This window comes from Calonectris borealis, chromosome 19 (genome assembly GCF_964195595.1).
Source record: "Calonectris borealis chromosome 19, bCalBor7.hap1.2, whole genome shotgun sequence".
Classification (NCBI taxonomy): domain Eukaryota; kingdom Metazoa; phylum Chordata; class Aves; order Procellariiformes; family Procellariidae; genus Calonectris; species Calonectris borealis.
Window position 1 is genome coordinate 8,948,785 of NC_134330.1, and position 18,434 is coordinate 8,967,218.

Genomic DNA, 18,434 nt, shown 5'->3' on the forward strand with positions numbered 1-18,434 from the left:
AAGTGTATTGTAGCTACTTTGCTAAACGACTTGTTGAATTCTGTACTAAACTTAAACTGGTTAGACAAGTCTGAGATCACGGATTATGAAGTCAGCCAGTTGCTTAGCAAGTGCAAAATAGCACGATGTGTGTGTCTGTATGTATTAAGCTACATCCAACTGTGCAAGCAGAGGTTTTTGGCCACATCTGTTCAGCAACCAAAAATAAGCTTTTTTTTTTTTTTTTTTAGCCAAGCCAGTAGCTGGGGCTCAGCACCAAGTTTTTGCGGAAGCTGCTTGAGCTGTATTAGTAGTCTCTTTTTATAACAGCCAGAAAACATGATGCTGCTGGATGTCATTAGTTAGCAAGCCTTTTGAGTGTTGTAGATAGTCATATACTGGGACAAGCTAAAATTGTATTTGAAATTTGCCTAAGCTTTTCGCTTGTGAAGAACCAAGTCCAGTGAGCACACAGGTTGTAACATGGAAACAATATCAAAATGGGCAATTACTTATCCTTTCCCACTGCATTTTGCGTGTTTATCTGATCATCTGACAGGTTCTATGTTGATTTTGTAAGTCAAAACAGGGACAAATTAATAAAAACAAACCAAGTTTTGTGCTATAGAAGCTTATGTAAGCTTCAAGAGACTTGGGAATTTGCAGTGTCAACCAGTATTTTGCCTGTTTTGTTTATCCTCTTTGAAGGGATAAAAAGTGTATACTTCTAGAGTCTGCCCTTTATTGTTATCAATGATTTGTAACAGTTCAGAATGCAGAAAGATGTTCACAATTGTAACATCTAAATGTAGCTGAGATCTAGTTCTACCCTTTATCTTACAGTAAGGATACAACTTTTTCTATTTCAAATTCTGTGTGGTATACTAACACTTCTGTATCCAGATGTGAAATGAGACCTATTGATGGTGAACAGAAGTTTTGTCTTCTGATGCTTTTTTTAGTCTCAGTTCCTGGCATACTCTTAAGTCCCTTAATCACAACATTTATTTAATTCTAGGAATTATACATGATGGAGAATTTTACATTTTGAGTAAGGGTATAATTTCCAGAGTGGTTTCGGTTTTGCGTATGGATTTATATTTTGTTGCTATTTTATGACCTTTTCTAGCTGTACAGAATGTGTTTTAGAAGTGGTAATGTATCGTATTATCAGTCATGTCTCATAACTTGTCGTAATTTGACTTCTGAGCTCTTCTCTGTTGAGCAGTTTGCAATACAAACAAATGATTTGTTAACTGTATCACCAAACAGTTGTTGTCTGAAGATGCAGTTTTATATAAGTCCATATTCTCTTGACTTTTTGTTATGAACTTAAACTCATATATACACGTATTAAAGTAAATATAAATATTATGCCTAAAAATGCTTAAAACAAGGCATTTAAAAGAGTCATAAAAACAGTAATACATAATATATTGTTATAAGTTACAAACACCTATATGGAAGTACCAGCTGCCTGCTAGTCTCTGCTGGACCTATTTCGGAAATTATTATTTTTCTCAAGAGGCTTGTTTTCAGTGTTACTTTCTTTACATGTCTAATGGCAAAGCAGAAGTGCATAATATATTGTAAGATATTTTGAAAGCAGTCATATGCTTTTAAATAAAGCATTACTGCTCTCTTTTCAGTGCTACAAATAAATAAAAAGAGATCAAGAGACTTAATGTGCCTTATACACGTCACAGGACAGTTAGTGTGGCTTTTGGTATTGGCATTCCCCAGGATGCCTTTCTGTTCAAGCCCAGCCTTTTCCCTTTTCATTTTATTTTACATACAAATAATCTTTTAAGGAAAATATTTCTTTCTCTTACAATATTTTGTCAGGGACTTAAAGCAGAAGAAAGAAATAGAAGAAGAATATTCACTTGTCAGTATAGAGTAGATTTTAAGTATATCATTCTCCATTTAATTTTATATTAACGTAAAGCTTTTTGTTTACGAATTTACTTCTGAATTTACTTGTGGAAGTGGAATATTTACTTTCTGTTGTGTAGATTATAATTCTAGAAGTGATATTGCAAGTATCTCTTTAGTGGAAGAAGCGCCTTGTCTCAAACATTGGAAGACGTAAGGTGACTGTGTCCTTGCTTGTCTGGCAGGAAGACAGACTCTTACAAAAGCACTCTGTTAACAGAAGACTTTTTTGCTTGCTTGTTTGTTTTGGTTTTTAATTCTAGCTGGTACATTTCAGTTCCCTATCCTTTTCTCTGCCATCTTAAGTTTAGTGATCGGATGTTCTTGCCAAAGCCAATTTAAACTTGCCTTTACCACGTCTGAGAATTAGTGTCCAGCATTCCTTTTGTACCATGCTTCTAGAACGGAGTATATAATTTTTTTCTTCCTTGTTTTTAAATTCCAGGTGCATGTAAATAGCACTCATGGTTCAGTCCATTCATTGGATGCAGACTTGCTTCTTTCTTCTGGCGAATGTTTCAATAAATCGGATAATGATATGTTTAAAGATGGACTACGGAGAGCACAGTCAACAGACAGTCTGGGGACATCTGGATCTTTACAGTCCAAAGCTTTAGGATACAACAACAAAGCAAAATCTGCTGGGAACCTGGATGAATCAGATTTTGGACCACTTGTTGGAGCAGATTCAGTGTCTGAGAACTTTGATACAGCTTCCCTTGGGTCTCTGCAAATGCCAAGTGGGTTCATGTTAACCAAAGATCAGGAAAAAGCAATCAAAGCAATGACACCAGAGCAAGAAGAGACTGCTTCACTTCTTTCCAGTGTTACACAAGGGGTTGAAAGCGCTTATGTATCTCCTAGCGGTTACCGCTTGGTTAGCGAAACAGAGTGGAACCTACTGCAGAAGGAGGTGAGTACCCGCTGCCTGCGTGACAGGCTGCCTCTGCGCGTTGTGGGCTGTCTGCTAGTGAAAGCTCTTCCCAATTTGCTTTACACGGAGTCGGGTGCGGAAGGAAATACGTAGCATCATATGTAGCTATTCACTTTTTTTCTTGGAATACTTCTGTAGGTAAAGCATATCTGATGTAAACCATATTGGCTGACTCTGTTCGTGGGAAAGTCAGCTTTACTAAACACAGGATATTTTTGCACTTAGGGGAGGGTCTGGCAGAGATAGCTGTTGATCTCGCAAATATGCGAGGGGGTGAAAAAAGGTGGGAGAACTCAAAGAAAAGGGGAAAATGGGAAGCTAAGAAGAGGATGTTATAGTGCATCTGGGGGTGACTAGGAAAGGTCAAAGATTAACAAAAGGAGCAAGGCTAACAGTGCTCTTTTGTACACCAAGGAGTTTTACTGAGGATTGTGCATTGAATGCAATTTAGAAATGAGTAGCCAAGATATGCATAACACAAAGCTACCACAAAGGAAGCTTCAGAAAATTGTTGAGGACTTGCATCATCAGAAACCAATTTCTGAGAGTGACAAGCAGCAGATTAGACTTAACACTGTGCCAGTTTCAGTATGGGTGACCAAGGAAATTGTTGCTTCTAGGTGTTCTGCCTGTCAGTTTTTCAGCAGTTTTATATGATGCCAGTTCAAAGCTTGTATTTGGTTTATTGCTGAAAAGAGGAGTATTGTGGGGCTCCTCTGGTTACTCTTTGAGAAGAAGAGAGGCCAAAGAGCAACACGTTGGCGTTGGCGGGAAGAAAAGGTGGGGCGGGGGGAGATAACAATCCGTAATGGGTGAAAAGGAAGACAAGGTGGGGGTAAAAAAAAAAGGAATGTAAGAATGCAGTGAAAGAGAAGAGGCCAGGCAAAGGCCAGATGAGATGAAGAACTGATGATATTTTATTTCCTCAACTTGTTGGAATTCAACTTATCTGCAAATCATTACTTAGGAGGTCTCTCCAAACCTATTGTAAAGTTGCTATTTTTTGTGTTGCTACTAATTTGTAATATCTGGAGAAACTACAGTGATCATTAGAGCTGAGTTAAATCCTTTACTCTTGAGTGTTTCCTTGCCCGGTTGATATTTGGAGGACATTTTATTCCAACCCTTTCTTAGAATTCAGAAAAGAAATGCACGGCTTCCCACATGTTTCTGGAGGCAGGAGTACAGGCAGGGTATGTGAATGCCACTCTGTGTGGGTGGGACATGGAGCAGCAAATACAAATACAATTTCAGCTCAAACCTGACTTGCAGCTGGAGCTTTGGTAAAACTTGCATTTGTCCCCTTGGCCAAAACCATTACAATTTCAAAATGGCAGCTGGTTTACTCTTTGTTTCCCCGCTGCACACCCCTACGCTTTTTTTTTCCCCCCTCCCCTCTCTCCTGTTTGGTTTGGTTTCGGGGTTTGTTTTTGCCTTTTTTTTAAAATCTGCCTGTCTTCTACTTTATTCTTTCCCAATTGTTCTTTTAGCTGATTATTCAGTCTCTGATACTAAGCAATACTGGAGGAGGGTATTAAAAAGTAAATAAAGCTTGATGACTGTTGTAGAACAAAATTAGTCTGTGCCATTGAAAAATATTCAAAGCTCAGGTACGGGAGGAAGGAAATTTAAGGAAGACTGACCTGATGAACTGACTTGCTTTTTAATGGGTTTGTATTGATTTAAAAAAAAAACCCACCAAAAAACCAAACACACACCCAAAACAAAAAAACACAAACACCGTAGTATTGTGTTTATAATTTGATTTGTAATATAAAATAATTGCATGAAAAAATGCTATGGTCTGTTGAAAGCATTTCTCAGAGATGTTTGTTTCTATACAGGTAATTCAATAATATATTTCAAAAGGACACACTGAATGACTCGATGAACTCTTGCATGTCATGGCTTATTGCTTTTGTGCTAAAAGTGGGCCTCATGCCAGGAAAAGCTGATATCCTGCAGCTAATTTACATTATCCTTTACTTTTAGAGCAACTTAATCTTGCCATTACATGATTCTGCCACTTTCTTTTGTTCATAACATTTTGTGATCACACACCACACCTGAAAGTATGTAGCACTCCTGCATTCCTTGAAGAATTTTATGGCCTCTATAGCAGGTGATAACTCTGTGTTCTTCAGGTGCAGAATGCAGGGAACAAGCTGGGTAGACGCTGTGATATGTGCTCGAATTACGAGAAGCAGTTGCAAGGTATCCAGATTCAGGAGGCTGAGACAAGAGACCAGGTGGGATTTCTCTTCAAGCTTTAGCAAGACTTTTGCAGTTGTTCCTACTACTAAGGTTGCAACAGTGAACCATCTGCTGTTTTATTCATTGGTTTTAATTGAACAATGTCAGCATACTTAAAATCTGGATAACTTCTGACATGTTATTGACATAACCTGATTTGATACTGTTATGTGGTCATGAGCACCACGTGTAGCTATTTCTTAAGGATTCACCTTGGAGAACCACTTTATCCGGTGCTATAAGATGATGCAGTAAAGGCACTGTTCTATAAAAAGTGTTGTGCTCATGCTGAAGTCAGTATCTTTCATAATTTATATTCTAAAATGCTTTTCATGCATTAAATTCTATTATCTTTGATACTGCAAGAATTGTTAACAGCAAAGGGAAAATTAGAGGACCTCATCCTAGCAGCATAAAATACTGTAAAGTATTGGAGGATGTTTGTTTCCTGCCATATACTGAAGAACAATTTTCAGATTGGTACGGAAGGCATGAGTCACATTCTGCTTTGAAATAAGTGATTGAAGTCATTACATGGCGATGGTCCAGCGCAGTTTGATGTCCCATGTTTCCGTATAGGTGTAATCTGTGGTGCTGGGTGTTTCAGAAGAACAACAAAGGAACTTCTGGGTTGCATAGGGTTTTGAGGGATTTTGTTTTGTGGTTTGGAGGCACAATGGGGTGGGTCACATTTGTGTCCAGGAAATAAATACTCCCCTGAAGAATGGAAAATAAAATTATTGTGTGGTAACAACACAGGTGAAAAAGCTGCAGGTGATGCTGAGGCAGGCTAATGACCAGCTGGAAAAGACAATGAAAGATAAACAAGAATTGGAGGATTACATGAAACAAAGTGCTGAGGACTCCTCTAATCAGGTACAACCATTTTGTAATCAAGATGGTAGGAATCATGAAATGTTATTTAAAAGTATGTAATAAGAACTCTTGTCTTCTGTTAGATATGGATGGACTACCTGCTATAGAGGCCAAAAAAATGAGAATTTCTAGGGTTAGTTATGCTCCACCTGAGTCTGCCACAGTTTCTACATAAGTCTGACATGTCTTTAATACGGTATCCAATTTTGGCCCTAAAGTTTCATCTCTAATCTTGAAATCCATTACAGAGGTGATAATTGGAATTTAAGTAGTTTTTGAGTTTTGAAATGACCTGTGTATGAAATGACCCAAACACGCAAAAGTAGCCCTATGTTCTTGGTTGGTAGAAGAGTGATACTATTCATACAACTTGCTCTCACCAATATTTGACGGACTTGTGGTGAAGACATACAGTTAATGAGTATCTGAGCAGGCAGTAACTGTACTGCGTCCAAAATATGCACTAGACTTCTTTAAAACAATAATCTGAAAAGGTTTTTCAGTCTTGAGATGTGTACATAACTCTTCTGGAACAATGGAGCCAAATAGGGTGTGTGGTAGTCATAGCTTTTAAAAAAAAAAAAAAAAAAAGAAAAGAAAAGTCATCATCTTTGGCCTATTAAAGATTACAATATGAGGTAAATGCTGTGTACAAGACATTGAATTTACTTCACTTGAGCTGGAAAACTTTCTCTTCCATCCCATCCAGTATTTTTTTCTTACTAAAGAAACAGTAGTCGTTAGACAAAGTCTGTCTTAGATAACAGGAATATGTTTATACATTCTTTCTTTTGGCTGTACCAGGGTGCTCTTAATTAAGTAATGCTTAATCTAACTGCTAAGGATGTGGTGTTGTAGAACAACTTAATTGTGAAGTTTTTGAAGATCTATGCTTTCAGAGAAAGGTACAAAAAATTACTTTACCTTAAAAAAAATGCTGAAAACTTAGGTAGTATCTGCAGTTTCCCTTCAGCGTCTCTGAACTGACTTACATTCAAGTTTGATTAGAATTAACTGTTTATTTGTGTTTAGAGTTTGGTAAATAGAATATAAGTATATTATTGGTATAGAAGCACAGCATCTCTTCTTTACTGACTGGAGCTGCATTACTGCTTTACTAAGTAAGGAATTAACAAAATAAACTTTCATGGATTAGTTTGAAATTTCAAAGTGTATGTTAGTTTACTGATAACAGGCAAGAGAACTTCAGTGGTTATTTCTTCTTCAAAACCTGTTTCATGTTTTATATCTTTGTGTGGATTTTCTTTTTTTAAGATCTCTTTGCTTATGGCTAAATGTCAAAAGTCGGAGAACTTCCTCAGTGAACTGCAGCAGGCGTTTTCGCAAGCAAAGAGAAGTGTCCAGGAGCAAATGGTAAGACAGCTTAAAGCCAGAGATCACTTGAACAGCACTGTTTGTCTAACCTTTGGAGCTCAACGTGTTTGTCAAAGGCTTTGTCTTGCTACCCAGCGAAGCTTGGTTAGAGAGAGCTGTGCATCTTAACATGTAAAGTTACTGACCAAATGAGCTCTGATAGCAAGTGCTGGACCTGTAACAGTTTGTAGGGTCAGTCTGCCATACTTTCTGTGTGTATGCATATTGATTAATATGGAGATTACTAGTTAACTTTTTTCCCCCCTTATTCATTACGTACATTCCATGCCCATTTAGTATCTTATTTCACCTCAGATCTGAACACAGAATAGATTTTCTCGACAGTTTTTTAGGATTCATCACAAGTACCCTCACTAGTGAGTATTTTCTTGAGTTTTAGAAATGAAGGCTCAATGTTTTTACAGGTCAGACTTAAAATATCAGCCCTAACACCTAGGAAGAGATATGTATGGGAACTTACTTTTTTTAAAACTATTTTGAGCATCTTATAGGAATTAAGCCAGAGAACAGGAATAGGACCTCATTTTCTAGGGCAGAACAAAGTCTGACTTCCTCAGAGCAATTCATTCTCTTCTATATTAGAATCAAGTTCCTTCATTTTTCCTCCCTTGCACAGCATTGTGGGGACTAAGAGCATTCATTCTCATGAATCCCAGTATTGCGTTTCTAGGGTCTGGGATTGTCTGTAGGACATCAAGACATTGCTTGCAGAAACGTTCTGTTTGATGTTCGGCATGAGAGCATGCCCAATGGAGATGCAGAGATTTGGAAAATGTATTGATCTGAATATGCTTTTCATGCTGTTCACCTATAATACAAAGGGCAGCCTCTGTCAGAGTTCAAGTCCCTGTTTCCCTATACCGAAGCAATCATTCCTCTTAGAAAAGTTCGCTGGATTTTTTTCTTTTGTAATGCAAGCAAAACTATGTTTTCTTAATCCTTTTTCTTCACAAGGGATCAGCTGTTTTGATGTTTTTCTTAAAAGACAGTGGGAGGCAGATGCCTACCATTGGAAGGTTCAGGATAATTGTTTAAGGTTTTTGAATAACCCGATCTTACAGCTGAGTTGTTAGGTGATTTTAATAAATATCACTGCCAGTTCTCGAAACCACATGTGATTTCCCCTCCCGCCCTGCCTTCATCAGCACAGCTAGCTAATGGATAAATACAGAAGAAAACTGTGAGACTTAACAATGCTGTATTCATCACTTGCTTCTTCCTATCTACCTGTACAGTTAAGATTGATCTTTCCTTTATTTCTGGTGCATAGGCCAGGCAAAAGAGAACTGATAGTGTTGATCCACACAAACATTTTGTTTCCCTTCTTTACAAAGAATATTAATTCACCAGACCTTTGAAAGCAATGATAGTAAGTGCGGTATGAAGAGATCTGGGCGTGACCCTGAGTGAGAATTTATGCTTTTCTTTACATTGGAGGCTGTCCTGATACAGTCAAGGGAGCAAGTTTCAGAAGAGTTGGTGAGACTGCAAAAAGATAATGAAAGTCTTCAAGGAAAACATAGCTTGCATGTGTCTTTACAGCAAGCCGAAGATTTCATTCTACCAGAAGCAGCAGAGGTAAAACATTTTTAAATCATTAACACAAATAATGCATGTGACTAGATCTCACTGGAAGAATTTTCTTTATCAAAAAGCTGACTCATAGCACAACAATCTGGATTTTAACCCTGTAAGTCTGTGATGTACAAAGTTGGCAGTCTGTGCCATGACCATGCTTCAGGGAATGGATAGATGATAATAAAATGAGTTAACTATGGCCTGACAACTGCTCTGTTGTCAGTAGAGTGTGGGCTTATCCCAGTTCAGCTAGTTTAAGCTGTTATTTTACAACTGGGCACACAAGTGTTCAGTCACCATGGCTGCAATGTAGGTATTGATTCAATAAATTAAGCTTAGTCTGTCACTTTAATTTCTGTCCAGGCATTAAGACCAATAATAATCCTGAGCCTTGAATAATGATAAGCCTTGTCATCCTTTTCATGGCCACTCCCTTATGCTCAAGCACGTCAAGCTTAAAAGATCGTGGGGGGTGAAGGGCAGGGGGAAAGGGTCATGAGCCCGTGGAGACAAGAATCTTTACACGTTCTTCATTTACTGTGGCCAAGCAAGCTGTTTGCAATTTTTGTTTTAATACCTTGCTGGATGCAAGATCTGGTATGTTGGGACAAACCCCGGGGTAACATAACTTTGTCTTTGGCTTGTATGGTGATAAATATAGTACTGTGTTTGTCTGAAGATCGTAATACAAATCTTTGTTAATCATTGATTCAGGAGCTCCGTGAGCTGATTTTAAAATATCGTGAAGACATAATTAGTGTGCGGACAGCAGCAGATCACCTTGAGGAGAAACTTAAGGCGGAGATTTTATTCCTAAAAGAACAGATTCAAGCTGAACAATATTTGAAAGAAAATATAGAAGAAACTCTACAGCTGGAAATAGAGAATTGCAAAGAGGAAATAGGTGAGCAGGGGTAAAACAGTCTCAAAATAGGAATGTTAGAAATTAGTAAGATAAGTGAAGACTTGATTTTCGGATAAGTAGACTTATCTGAATTTTAAATACTGTCCATTTTTGATAGCAGATACACCAAAGCTGTGCAGCTGAAAACAAAAGTACAGTTATTTACCTTTGAGGCACCTTTGATGTAGCACGTGCTTAATTCTCCTTTAAATACTAACAGAAGTAAACAGGGTATATCCAGTGGTTTCCAGTAGTTTTCTTGCATTTAAGCTTTAATATTCTTGTTTTTCAGCTTCCATTTCCAGTTTAAAAGCTGAACTGGAAAGAATAAAAGTGGAAAAGGAACAAGTAAGGACCCTTTCACTGTGGGATTTTTGGTTTTGGGTGTTTTTTTTTTCTTTTTAGACAAAGAGAATAGGATTTTTTTTTTTCTGCTAGTTCCATCAGTGACACTGTGTTGCTGTCTTTGACATCAAACTCTTCATATCAGAGAAAATGAACCTTTTTCCCAATCTGCCTTTGAGGTGTCAGTAACACTTTAGATATATTTTTGTATGATGTTTAGCATGCCCAGTATTGGGAGGGAAAGAGAGCTGAACTAAGGAGAGAATTCTGAAACGTGTAACATTATTGTTCCTTCATCTCAACTTGCTTGTGGGATGCTGGGGGGCTGCCTTATTTGCATAGATAACCTTTCCTTTCTGTAAGAAGGAACACCAGTCTATGCATCTGCACAGATTTTCTTACTGAGGGCACTGACACTGTACTGGACACTCTCAGTCTGTTGCAACTCTTGATACCAACTAAGAATGTAGATGCACCTGTGTTGTAACTGCACCTGTGCGGCTTCTGTGGCCGTTTCGAAGGGAACACATAAGGTCATGCCTGGAACTTTGAAGATCAGAATAGCTGTATTGATGCCAGTATAGGACTGGACACGTTTATAGTTCTGTTCCTGAAAAGGTGTTTTGTCTGCTTATTAATCTGTAACCTAAATATCGGGTTAACTAATTCCTGACTAATATTAGGCTACCTAATAATAACCTAAATGTCAGGTTTGGGTGACATTTCTCTCCAGCTCCCAAAAGAAATAAATGGAGAGAAAGAGGTGTTACTTAGATGTTTTCTGTGTCCCTAGGAGAAATTATTGAGGTGTATTTCTGAGTCCTGTGAAGGACACCTAGGCTGTACTTCCTGTACGGAGGGACTGTGAGAAATTGAAATGTTAGGAATTTTAGTTAATACTTTTTTTTTTATTATTATGATATAGTTGGAAAGTTCTTCACAGGAAAACCTGCAGCAGCTGGAGAATCTGCAGGAAACAAAAAACACTCTAGAAGAACAGTTGAAGAAGGAGACAGCAGCAAAGGTAGCTATGATGTCTGGGTATGAAATATATATGCATCTTCTATGGTGATCAAACTGTGGTCAGAAGATGTATGACTACATGAGAATGAAAAAGGAAGCTTTTGAATGTTGATAAGATTCTGGCAGTGAAATAGTGTCTGTTGCATGCTGTTTAAATCCTCATCCCAATCCCTACTTTGGCGGTCAAACGAATTAATTGTGATCCAATTTTTCTCCTCTTCCTTTTTTTTTTTTTTCTTCCCTCCCCCAGAGACTTTTTTGACTAAAACTCGAGACAGCAAGATAGTTGTCTTTTCTCTATCAGATTACTGCCCTTCATCTATGGTCATGTTCCATTAAAGCTCAGAAATCTGCTTTTTTATTTTGAGATCCTTGGATGTAGTGCTGTTAGAAGACATGGGGCTTTTTCGTGCTTTAACCAATCTAATGAGGATGTTTGTCTGGTGGCTATTAGCCCCTGATTTTGCAATTAGGAAAATTGAGGCGTAGAAAGAGTGATTGGTTTAATTTCTTGCCAGGACTCTGAGAATAACTACGCTGCTTTGCTCTAGTATCATCTTTAATCAGTTTATACAAGCTTCTCCTTTTTTATTCAGTTTAAGCATAGCATAAAGAATCTCTTTCTCTTCAGGCAAACCTTGAACAGCTGGTATTTGAAGAGAAGAATAAAGCTCAGCGGTTGCAGACTGAATTAGATGTCAGTGAGCAAGTGCAGAGAGATTTTGTAAAGCTTTCTCAGACACTTCAGGTAAGGGAAGTGCAATCAATTTGTAAGGTGCTACTTTTGTTTCTTTACTTTTCCAGAGCTGTGTAAAATAAGTAGCAGCTGTAAATTTTCTTACGTTGGTATTTATTTTAAAAGTTATTAGTGTAATAAACTGATCAAGTATTCCTAGTATAATGTTAGTATTAAAGCCTATTGGGGATTTTATTTTGATTACTTGATTCCAACCGATTCTCAGCAGCAAAGATACACAACTATTGTACTAAAAGGAACTGTAGAGAGCCATAATTGATGGCACCTTTAGACCCTAGCATTTCCTGATGTTTTTCCAGTATGTTACTTTTCATAGCAAATCATTAGGGTGCAAATATTGGAGGACAAAGTAAGGAACTTGTACTGTTTGAAGAACCATTTCATATATTCATATCATGTTATATTTACTGCCTTCTGTTTATACATCCAAAAGTCTTAGCCTTGCTATTGTCACTGTTGCTATGCTTGTATTTCCTCGAAAAAGTGGAACCTGTGGTTGGCGATGAGATACCGAGAGGTGGCTGAAGGAAGGAGTTTTGGCAGGGGTGTTCATCGAGGCTAATTCCAGTTTGTCAGGCTGATCTCTTTCTGTTAACTGTAGAGAGCGCAAAGGGACCTGCAGTTTTTGTGTTTGCAGGGTGACTAACTGTCTCCTCAGGGAGCCAGGCTAGATTGATCTCACCTTCAGTGTCTGTGTTTTTAGAACTTGCACGCCCCCTCACATTCCAGCTTACTAGAAATCTGGCTCACAAAGGAGGTACTGAATTTCAGCACTGTCTCCTTTGAGTTCTTGGCCAGTCTGCTCGGTGAAATTCAGCAGAATTAAAAATACAGATTTTTTGAGTCAAGTTGTTCAGGTTTATTTAGAAAACTAAAACAGGAATTTAGGAGATTGTTTACTAGACAGAGTTTAGCTGGATGGACAATAGGGAACTGTCCTCGTTTGGTTTTTTTAGTAAGTACTGCATGCACCGGTTTATGCAGTTCTTAGGGCAAAAACATATACACCACTTGGAAGATGTGTGGCACACTCTTCCAAAACTTGCAGGTAGTTTAGTAGGCCTTCAGTACTGAGCTCAGTAAGAGTGTTGTAGTTCTGTAATTTGCGTTTTCTTTCTGCCCTAAGCAGTTCTTACATGTTAGTTTCTCAGCAGTTAGTGCTTTCAGTTTAAACGGTGGTTTGTGCCACCTCCGCTGTGCATAGTACGAGAGATTACCATCGAATGAGGACTTTGGCTTCCTGAGAGCCGGACGGGGTTATTTCCTTCCCTGACCTTGTCAGTGGAGAGCCTGGCGAGTATGACTGACTGACTCTGTGAGGTGTCCGCTGGCCAAGTTAGGTATCAGCAATGGAGAGGAAGGGATAAAAATCAGTTAACTACTAGTTGGGAATTTGCAACTGAAAGCCCAGATCCTAATACAAAGAACGTGAAAGTTTGAATGTTTAAAAAAAAAAAAAAAGTATAAAAAAATTGTGATCTCTCCGTGTTCATTTCAACACAGTTCTGCTGGGCATTTTTTCGGCGTATAAGAAATAGCTTAAGATAGATTATCAGAAAAGCAAGTAAAAGAAGTGAGCTTGGAAATGGGATGTTTCCTCCAAGAGCATTTCAGCTTTGAGATTGAGAGGCTTGAAGGCATATGTTAGGCAGGTCTCTACTTCCTTACAGTCTTTCTGTGAAAGTTTACATTGCTTTGCACATCCCTTCCAGTTTGCCTGGCCAGTATGGTGTCAGTGACTGGTTACTAGGCAAAACATAGAGTGACGATGAAGGCTTGCTTGAGCCCCACAGAAAGTGGCTTTTTATTTTAAAAACACAACTGCCTTATATCTTCTTTCCCCCCGTTCTTGGTTGTAAATTAACCTTGTGCTCCTTCACACCTTGCATTTTTCAGCCAACGATAATTTGGTATCTCTTCTGCTTGCACAGGCGTTGCTCACGTGGCCTGTTGGCTCAGTTCTGGTTATGGGTCCGTGGTCTTGCACCAGTATGTTTTACTCGCTCAGTTGCATCTGTTGGTTTTCTGTAGGTGCAGCTGGAGCGGATCCGGCAGGCAGATTCCCTGGAGAGAATCCGTGCAATCCTGAATGACACAAAACTGACGGACATTAATCAGCTTCCTGAAACATGACACCCTGATGAGCGGGCTCCAAGGCTGCATTTGGGGTTTTTAACTCATCTTTATAGCAACATTAATTATTATTTAATTCTAACCGAAAGAGCAGAAGACAACAGAGGGGAGCAATGACTAAGTTTTGTTTCTAGAGGGGAAAAAGGTTTCGTACTGGGCAGGAAGAGAGCACAAGGGTGACTTGCAGTGTAGGAAGGAGAACTTTCTAATGGAAACACTAATGAGTGTGGTGTTTCGTGTTCCACTGAGTGGGATCAGTCCTTACATTCTGAAAAACTTCCCCTCTTTCAGCCGACTTCGTAACCTAATATAGAGTTTTACCCCCTGTCTTTCCCTCTTTCCTTTCCCCCACTACTGTGATCAAACTAGCTGCTGGAAACCATATTGTCCCTCCAAAACATTGAAGAGCAAAGTGGTTGAAGTTTTTCTGTTTGAATAGTCAGTAACAGTATTCAGCTAGCAGAGAGAATGAGGTGTAGAGTATGCTGTATGAATATTTTATATTAAAATATGACTTTATTAGCAGGACACTGGATATTGATCTTATTTCATAACTCAGTACTTTTTTTTTTTTTTTTTAAACCATTGACTTTGTGTTGAAGAATCTGAATGCTGCTGAAATATGGTGGACTTGAATGAGCTGTGTGTCTCCTGAACAGATAAATGCTAATCCAAAAAAAAAATGAAAAACGTACTGAGAATTTAGCTCCTTGAAATTTTTCTGTTGAATTCTGATACTTAAGGAAAAGCACAAGGAATGCACTGTTTTGTAATCTCTTTTTGCAAATGTAATTTAGAATATGGAACTACAGCTGGTTCTTGCTCATCTCCAAAGCTGAGCAATACCTGTAATCCCTTCTCTGGGGGTGGGGGGTGGCGTTGAAAAAGCTAGTATAAATCCTATGCGTTGTCTGAGCATTGGCATGGGGTTTATGCAGGTCTGCTTTGCTCCGGTGCATAACACCAGATGTAAAGTTGCTAGCTTTCACTGGAAAGTGTCAAGGTAAGGTGCTAAATGAAGCAATCGGCTTGACCCACCTCTTCTGGGTCAGCGTAATAGTATGCAAAACAGTGATTGACTCAATCACAGAGCACAAATGCGCTGGAGCTGCATTATTCTGCTGGTTCAAGTTTGAAAGGTACAGTGCATCTCTTACTTTAAAGTATGGTATCATGGTGTTGCTCAGAGTTGACTCCTACACTATCCAATATTTCTATAACCATACATTTAAATTACACTATGTAACATGACAGCAGAGGCAAGAAATTCTTGTGATCAATCAGGTGCTAGGTTTGGGTTTCTTGTTCTATAAATGTGTGGTGGTAACATGACCATTCCTCCTCCTTTTTCTCTTTTTGTTGGAGTTCCATGCACACAGTTGGATAGCAATGGTTTCATGTACGGTTGCAGGTGTTGATAATACTGGTCGTGCAAACCAAGTTCTTGAACTGGCCCCTACTTACAACTCAATTAAAAGAAAGGAGGCTGAAGGAGCAGATCATTACTGTCCAAAATTTGTAATTTAGACTTTCCTCCATTGCTTATTGTTTTTTCTTTACATACTTGACCATAGATCTGAAGGTGATGAAGAAAACCAGAAGTGACAGAAAATGCTCCAAACTGTAATGCACATGATTATATTTTAAGTGCTTAAATCCTATTTTTAGTAGTGTATATCCTGCTACTAACATAAAGTTAGAACTGGTGGTTTTGAAGAGGAATGCCTTAAAAACAGCCAAAAAGAAGCATACAAGCTCAATTCCTTGTCACTCATTGCAAGAATTAAAGCATTTTATTCACCCTAGCAATTAATTCCTTTCATAATCCTGACACCCAACAGCCATTTTTCCTACCTTAGTAATGACTAGACTAATAGACAGCAGAGTTGTCATCTTCCAGATGACACGTAACTTCAAAGTGAAATTGAAATGTGGCTTAGGTTCTTTATTAATTGGCTATTACCAGATTTTGGGTTTTTTAACCTTTCTTAATATTTGCTGAACTGTGAGGTGACAGCAGCTGCCTCCTTATGCATAGATCCAATACCAGATGTTTTGCATTCAGTTTTCCAATGTTTAGGATCCTATTCTGTTGAATAAACTTTGGAGAAAAAAATATAGGCCTTTAATTGGAGCTGCAGAGTGAAAAGCTTTTTCCTATGTTCCCTTCCTTCCCAAAAACTAACTCTTAACTGGTTACTGATACTTAACCTGTGCAGCAGTGTTTAAGGAAGCCTGTTGTTGTATGGCAAAACTGCAACAAATCTTACACATCTCTTCAGCAAGCTGAACACTTGAGGAAATGCAGCTGAAGACCTATGCAGAAAAAGAATTTTTGGTTGAGTGTCTGGACTGTCCTAGTGCAAGAGAGCAAGGAAAGCAGCTGTTAACGGCCTTTGAGCATCCCTTTCTGGTCCACGTGTCAGTGCCTATTCTCAGCAGCCCTACCTTCCTGTCTCCTCTGAACAACCGTGGCTGTAGCTGACCGTTTTAGATTGTTTCAAATAGTACAGGGCTGGTGTGGCTTTTCCTTAGTGTATTTTTACAAATTGTTGACATGGCTTTCTGTAGGTGTGGTGTTGTCCGATTGCAGATGATGGCTGCAGGGTGTCTTTCTGCAGTCCATGAGGGAAGACGGGTGAGTGGGCAATCAGTTTGTGATCTTTCATAGACACAGTAACAAATATAACAGTTGCAGAATGGAGTTTTGCATGTGTGTGTGTGTGTGTGTTTGTATGCATGCTTGTGTATTTTTCTCAGTGGACAGCGAAGGCACGTTGGTCTAGTTAGAGGAGGCTGGAGGTGTACGCGGTAGGGCATGAGGGGAACTGAGGTGAGAACTCGCGTGGAAGAGTTGGTGCCGACTACTGGCTTCCTTGCTTTTAAACCAGGCACCGCGCGAGTCAGTGGAGGAACTTCCTTTGTGTTTGGAGAGGAAGGGTATGCGATTACTGTGTGGTTGTTTTCCTTTTTACCACCTTATTCCATCATGCACCTGAACACCTTTATGCCTGGTTAAGTACTAGCTGTGACCATTTTAGAGTTGAAACGTGAGTGACCTTTTTCACCAACCAGTGCAAATTTCTTATTTTTAAATTAGAAACCTGACTGTTCACAGAAGCGGTGGGAGATGTGCTCGCTACAAACAGCTGTCCTGCTCGCCCAGAGGGGCTGTCCCTCCAGGGGAAGGAAAGCACAGCTTCAGCAGCACTGACTCAAGCTTCTGCTGAACTCAAACTTAAGAAACTTAAAGGGGCCTTTAAAAATAAAACAAAACAGTGTGTGCCAAATTTGCAGAGCAAATTTAAAAGACAGTAAATTAAGTGTAGTAAAAACTCTTGTTCCAGATATTCACTGGATGGATTATGGTGGTATCGCTCATGAAACATCAGAAAACAAATGCTCTTCCCTCCAGTTCTTGGTGTGCTGGAGCTTGATTTGAGTAGGGTGGTAGGTTCTCCTCGCTTAGTAAGAGATTCTTAACAGGCACTGCTGCTAACCTGGCAGGTGAGCCAGGATACACAGGGTGAGCGGATTAGAAAGCTGGATGCTGTTCACGTAGTCTGTAAAAGGGACGAGATCAAGTTTTGTATGCATTCCTATACTTGTATAGTCTTAATCTGTACAAAAAGAAGTGTTCTTGCAGCATGTCTGGTAACCTTGTTACCTAACAGGTAATAACAGCCCTCCTTTCCTTACAGCTTTACTTTGGCACCTCTTACTGTGCCACTTTTGTAGCAGTGCAGTACTACTTTTCAAAACTGAGCTTGACCATGTCACCTTTTCTAAGGGGCGGGGGGAGGGGACAACCATTATTTATTGTCCACTAAAGTTTGTCTACAGCAGAGAAATAATTGGCCTTTTAATGTCAAGACGGACTCCAAAGCCATCTTTTGATAAAGGCAAACTGAGTGTTTGGAAGTTAATACTGCATTCCGGTGAACCAAGCCATTGGTGTCCTGTGCAATTGTGGGTGTAGAATTCTGCTGTCTACAGGATTCAAGTGTAACCATTTGTTAACTGTATTGAAGGTGTGTCCTTTATGAAGAAAGTGTTCCAAATTAAAAAAAAAAAAAGCTGCTGAAGTGTGTGCGCTTCTCTGGTCTTTCTACTCAGCCTTTTGCCACAGGCCTCCCCCGCAGTAGCCATGCCACGGACCCAGGGTAGAAGTCGTCTCCCAGAGTAACCCCCGGCAGCTTCCCGAAGGAAGCAGCAAAACCTTCCCACACTACTGAGCTAGCTGTAAGTATTGCACTGGAACATAATTAAGGTTTAAAATGCTGCACAGTCTCCTTCCCAGGAGAAAAACCACAGCATGTAAG

The 18,434-nt window shown here is 39.1% G+C and overlaps 1 protein-coding gene across 8 annotated transcripts in view; it reads left to right on the forward strand.

The window, feature by feature from the left end:
• The window catches only part of RABEP1 (rabaptin, RAB GTPase binding effector protein 1), a 49,079-nt gene extending 34,439 nt beyond the window's left edge, over positions 1-14,640 (forward strand). For 4 of the 8 annotated variants that reach the window (XM_075168939.1, XM_075168940.1, XM_075168944.1 and 1 more), the window contains 10 exons: positions 2,360-2,827; positions 4,993-5,097; positions 5,861-5,977; positions 7,253-7,351; positions 8,810-8,950; positions 9,665-9,854; positions 10,147-10,202; positions 11,125-11,223; positions 11,854-11,970; positions 14,011-14,640. In XM_075168939.1, the coding sequence (XP_075025040.1) occupies positions 2,360-2,827; positions 4,993-5,097; positions 5,861-5,977; positions 7,253-7,351; positions 8,810-8,950; positions 9,665-9,854; positions 10,147-10,202; positions 11,125-11,223; positions 11,854-11,970; positions 14,011-14,112 (1,494 nt within the window). In that variant the 3' untranslated portion in view covers positions 14,113-14,640. Of the gene's footprint in view, positions 1-2,359; positions 2,828-4,992; positions 5,098-5,860; positions 5,978-7,252; positions 7,352-8,706; positions 8,746-8,809; positions 8,951-9,664; positions 9,855-10,146; positions 10,203-11,124; positions 11,224-11,853; positions 11,971-14,010 lie in introns of those variants that run through there. The other 4 variants (XM_075168943.1, XM_075168942.1, XM_075168941.1 and 1 more) reach the window with 3 other exon arrangements.
• Positions 14,641-18,434: the final 3,794 nt, after the last annotated feature.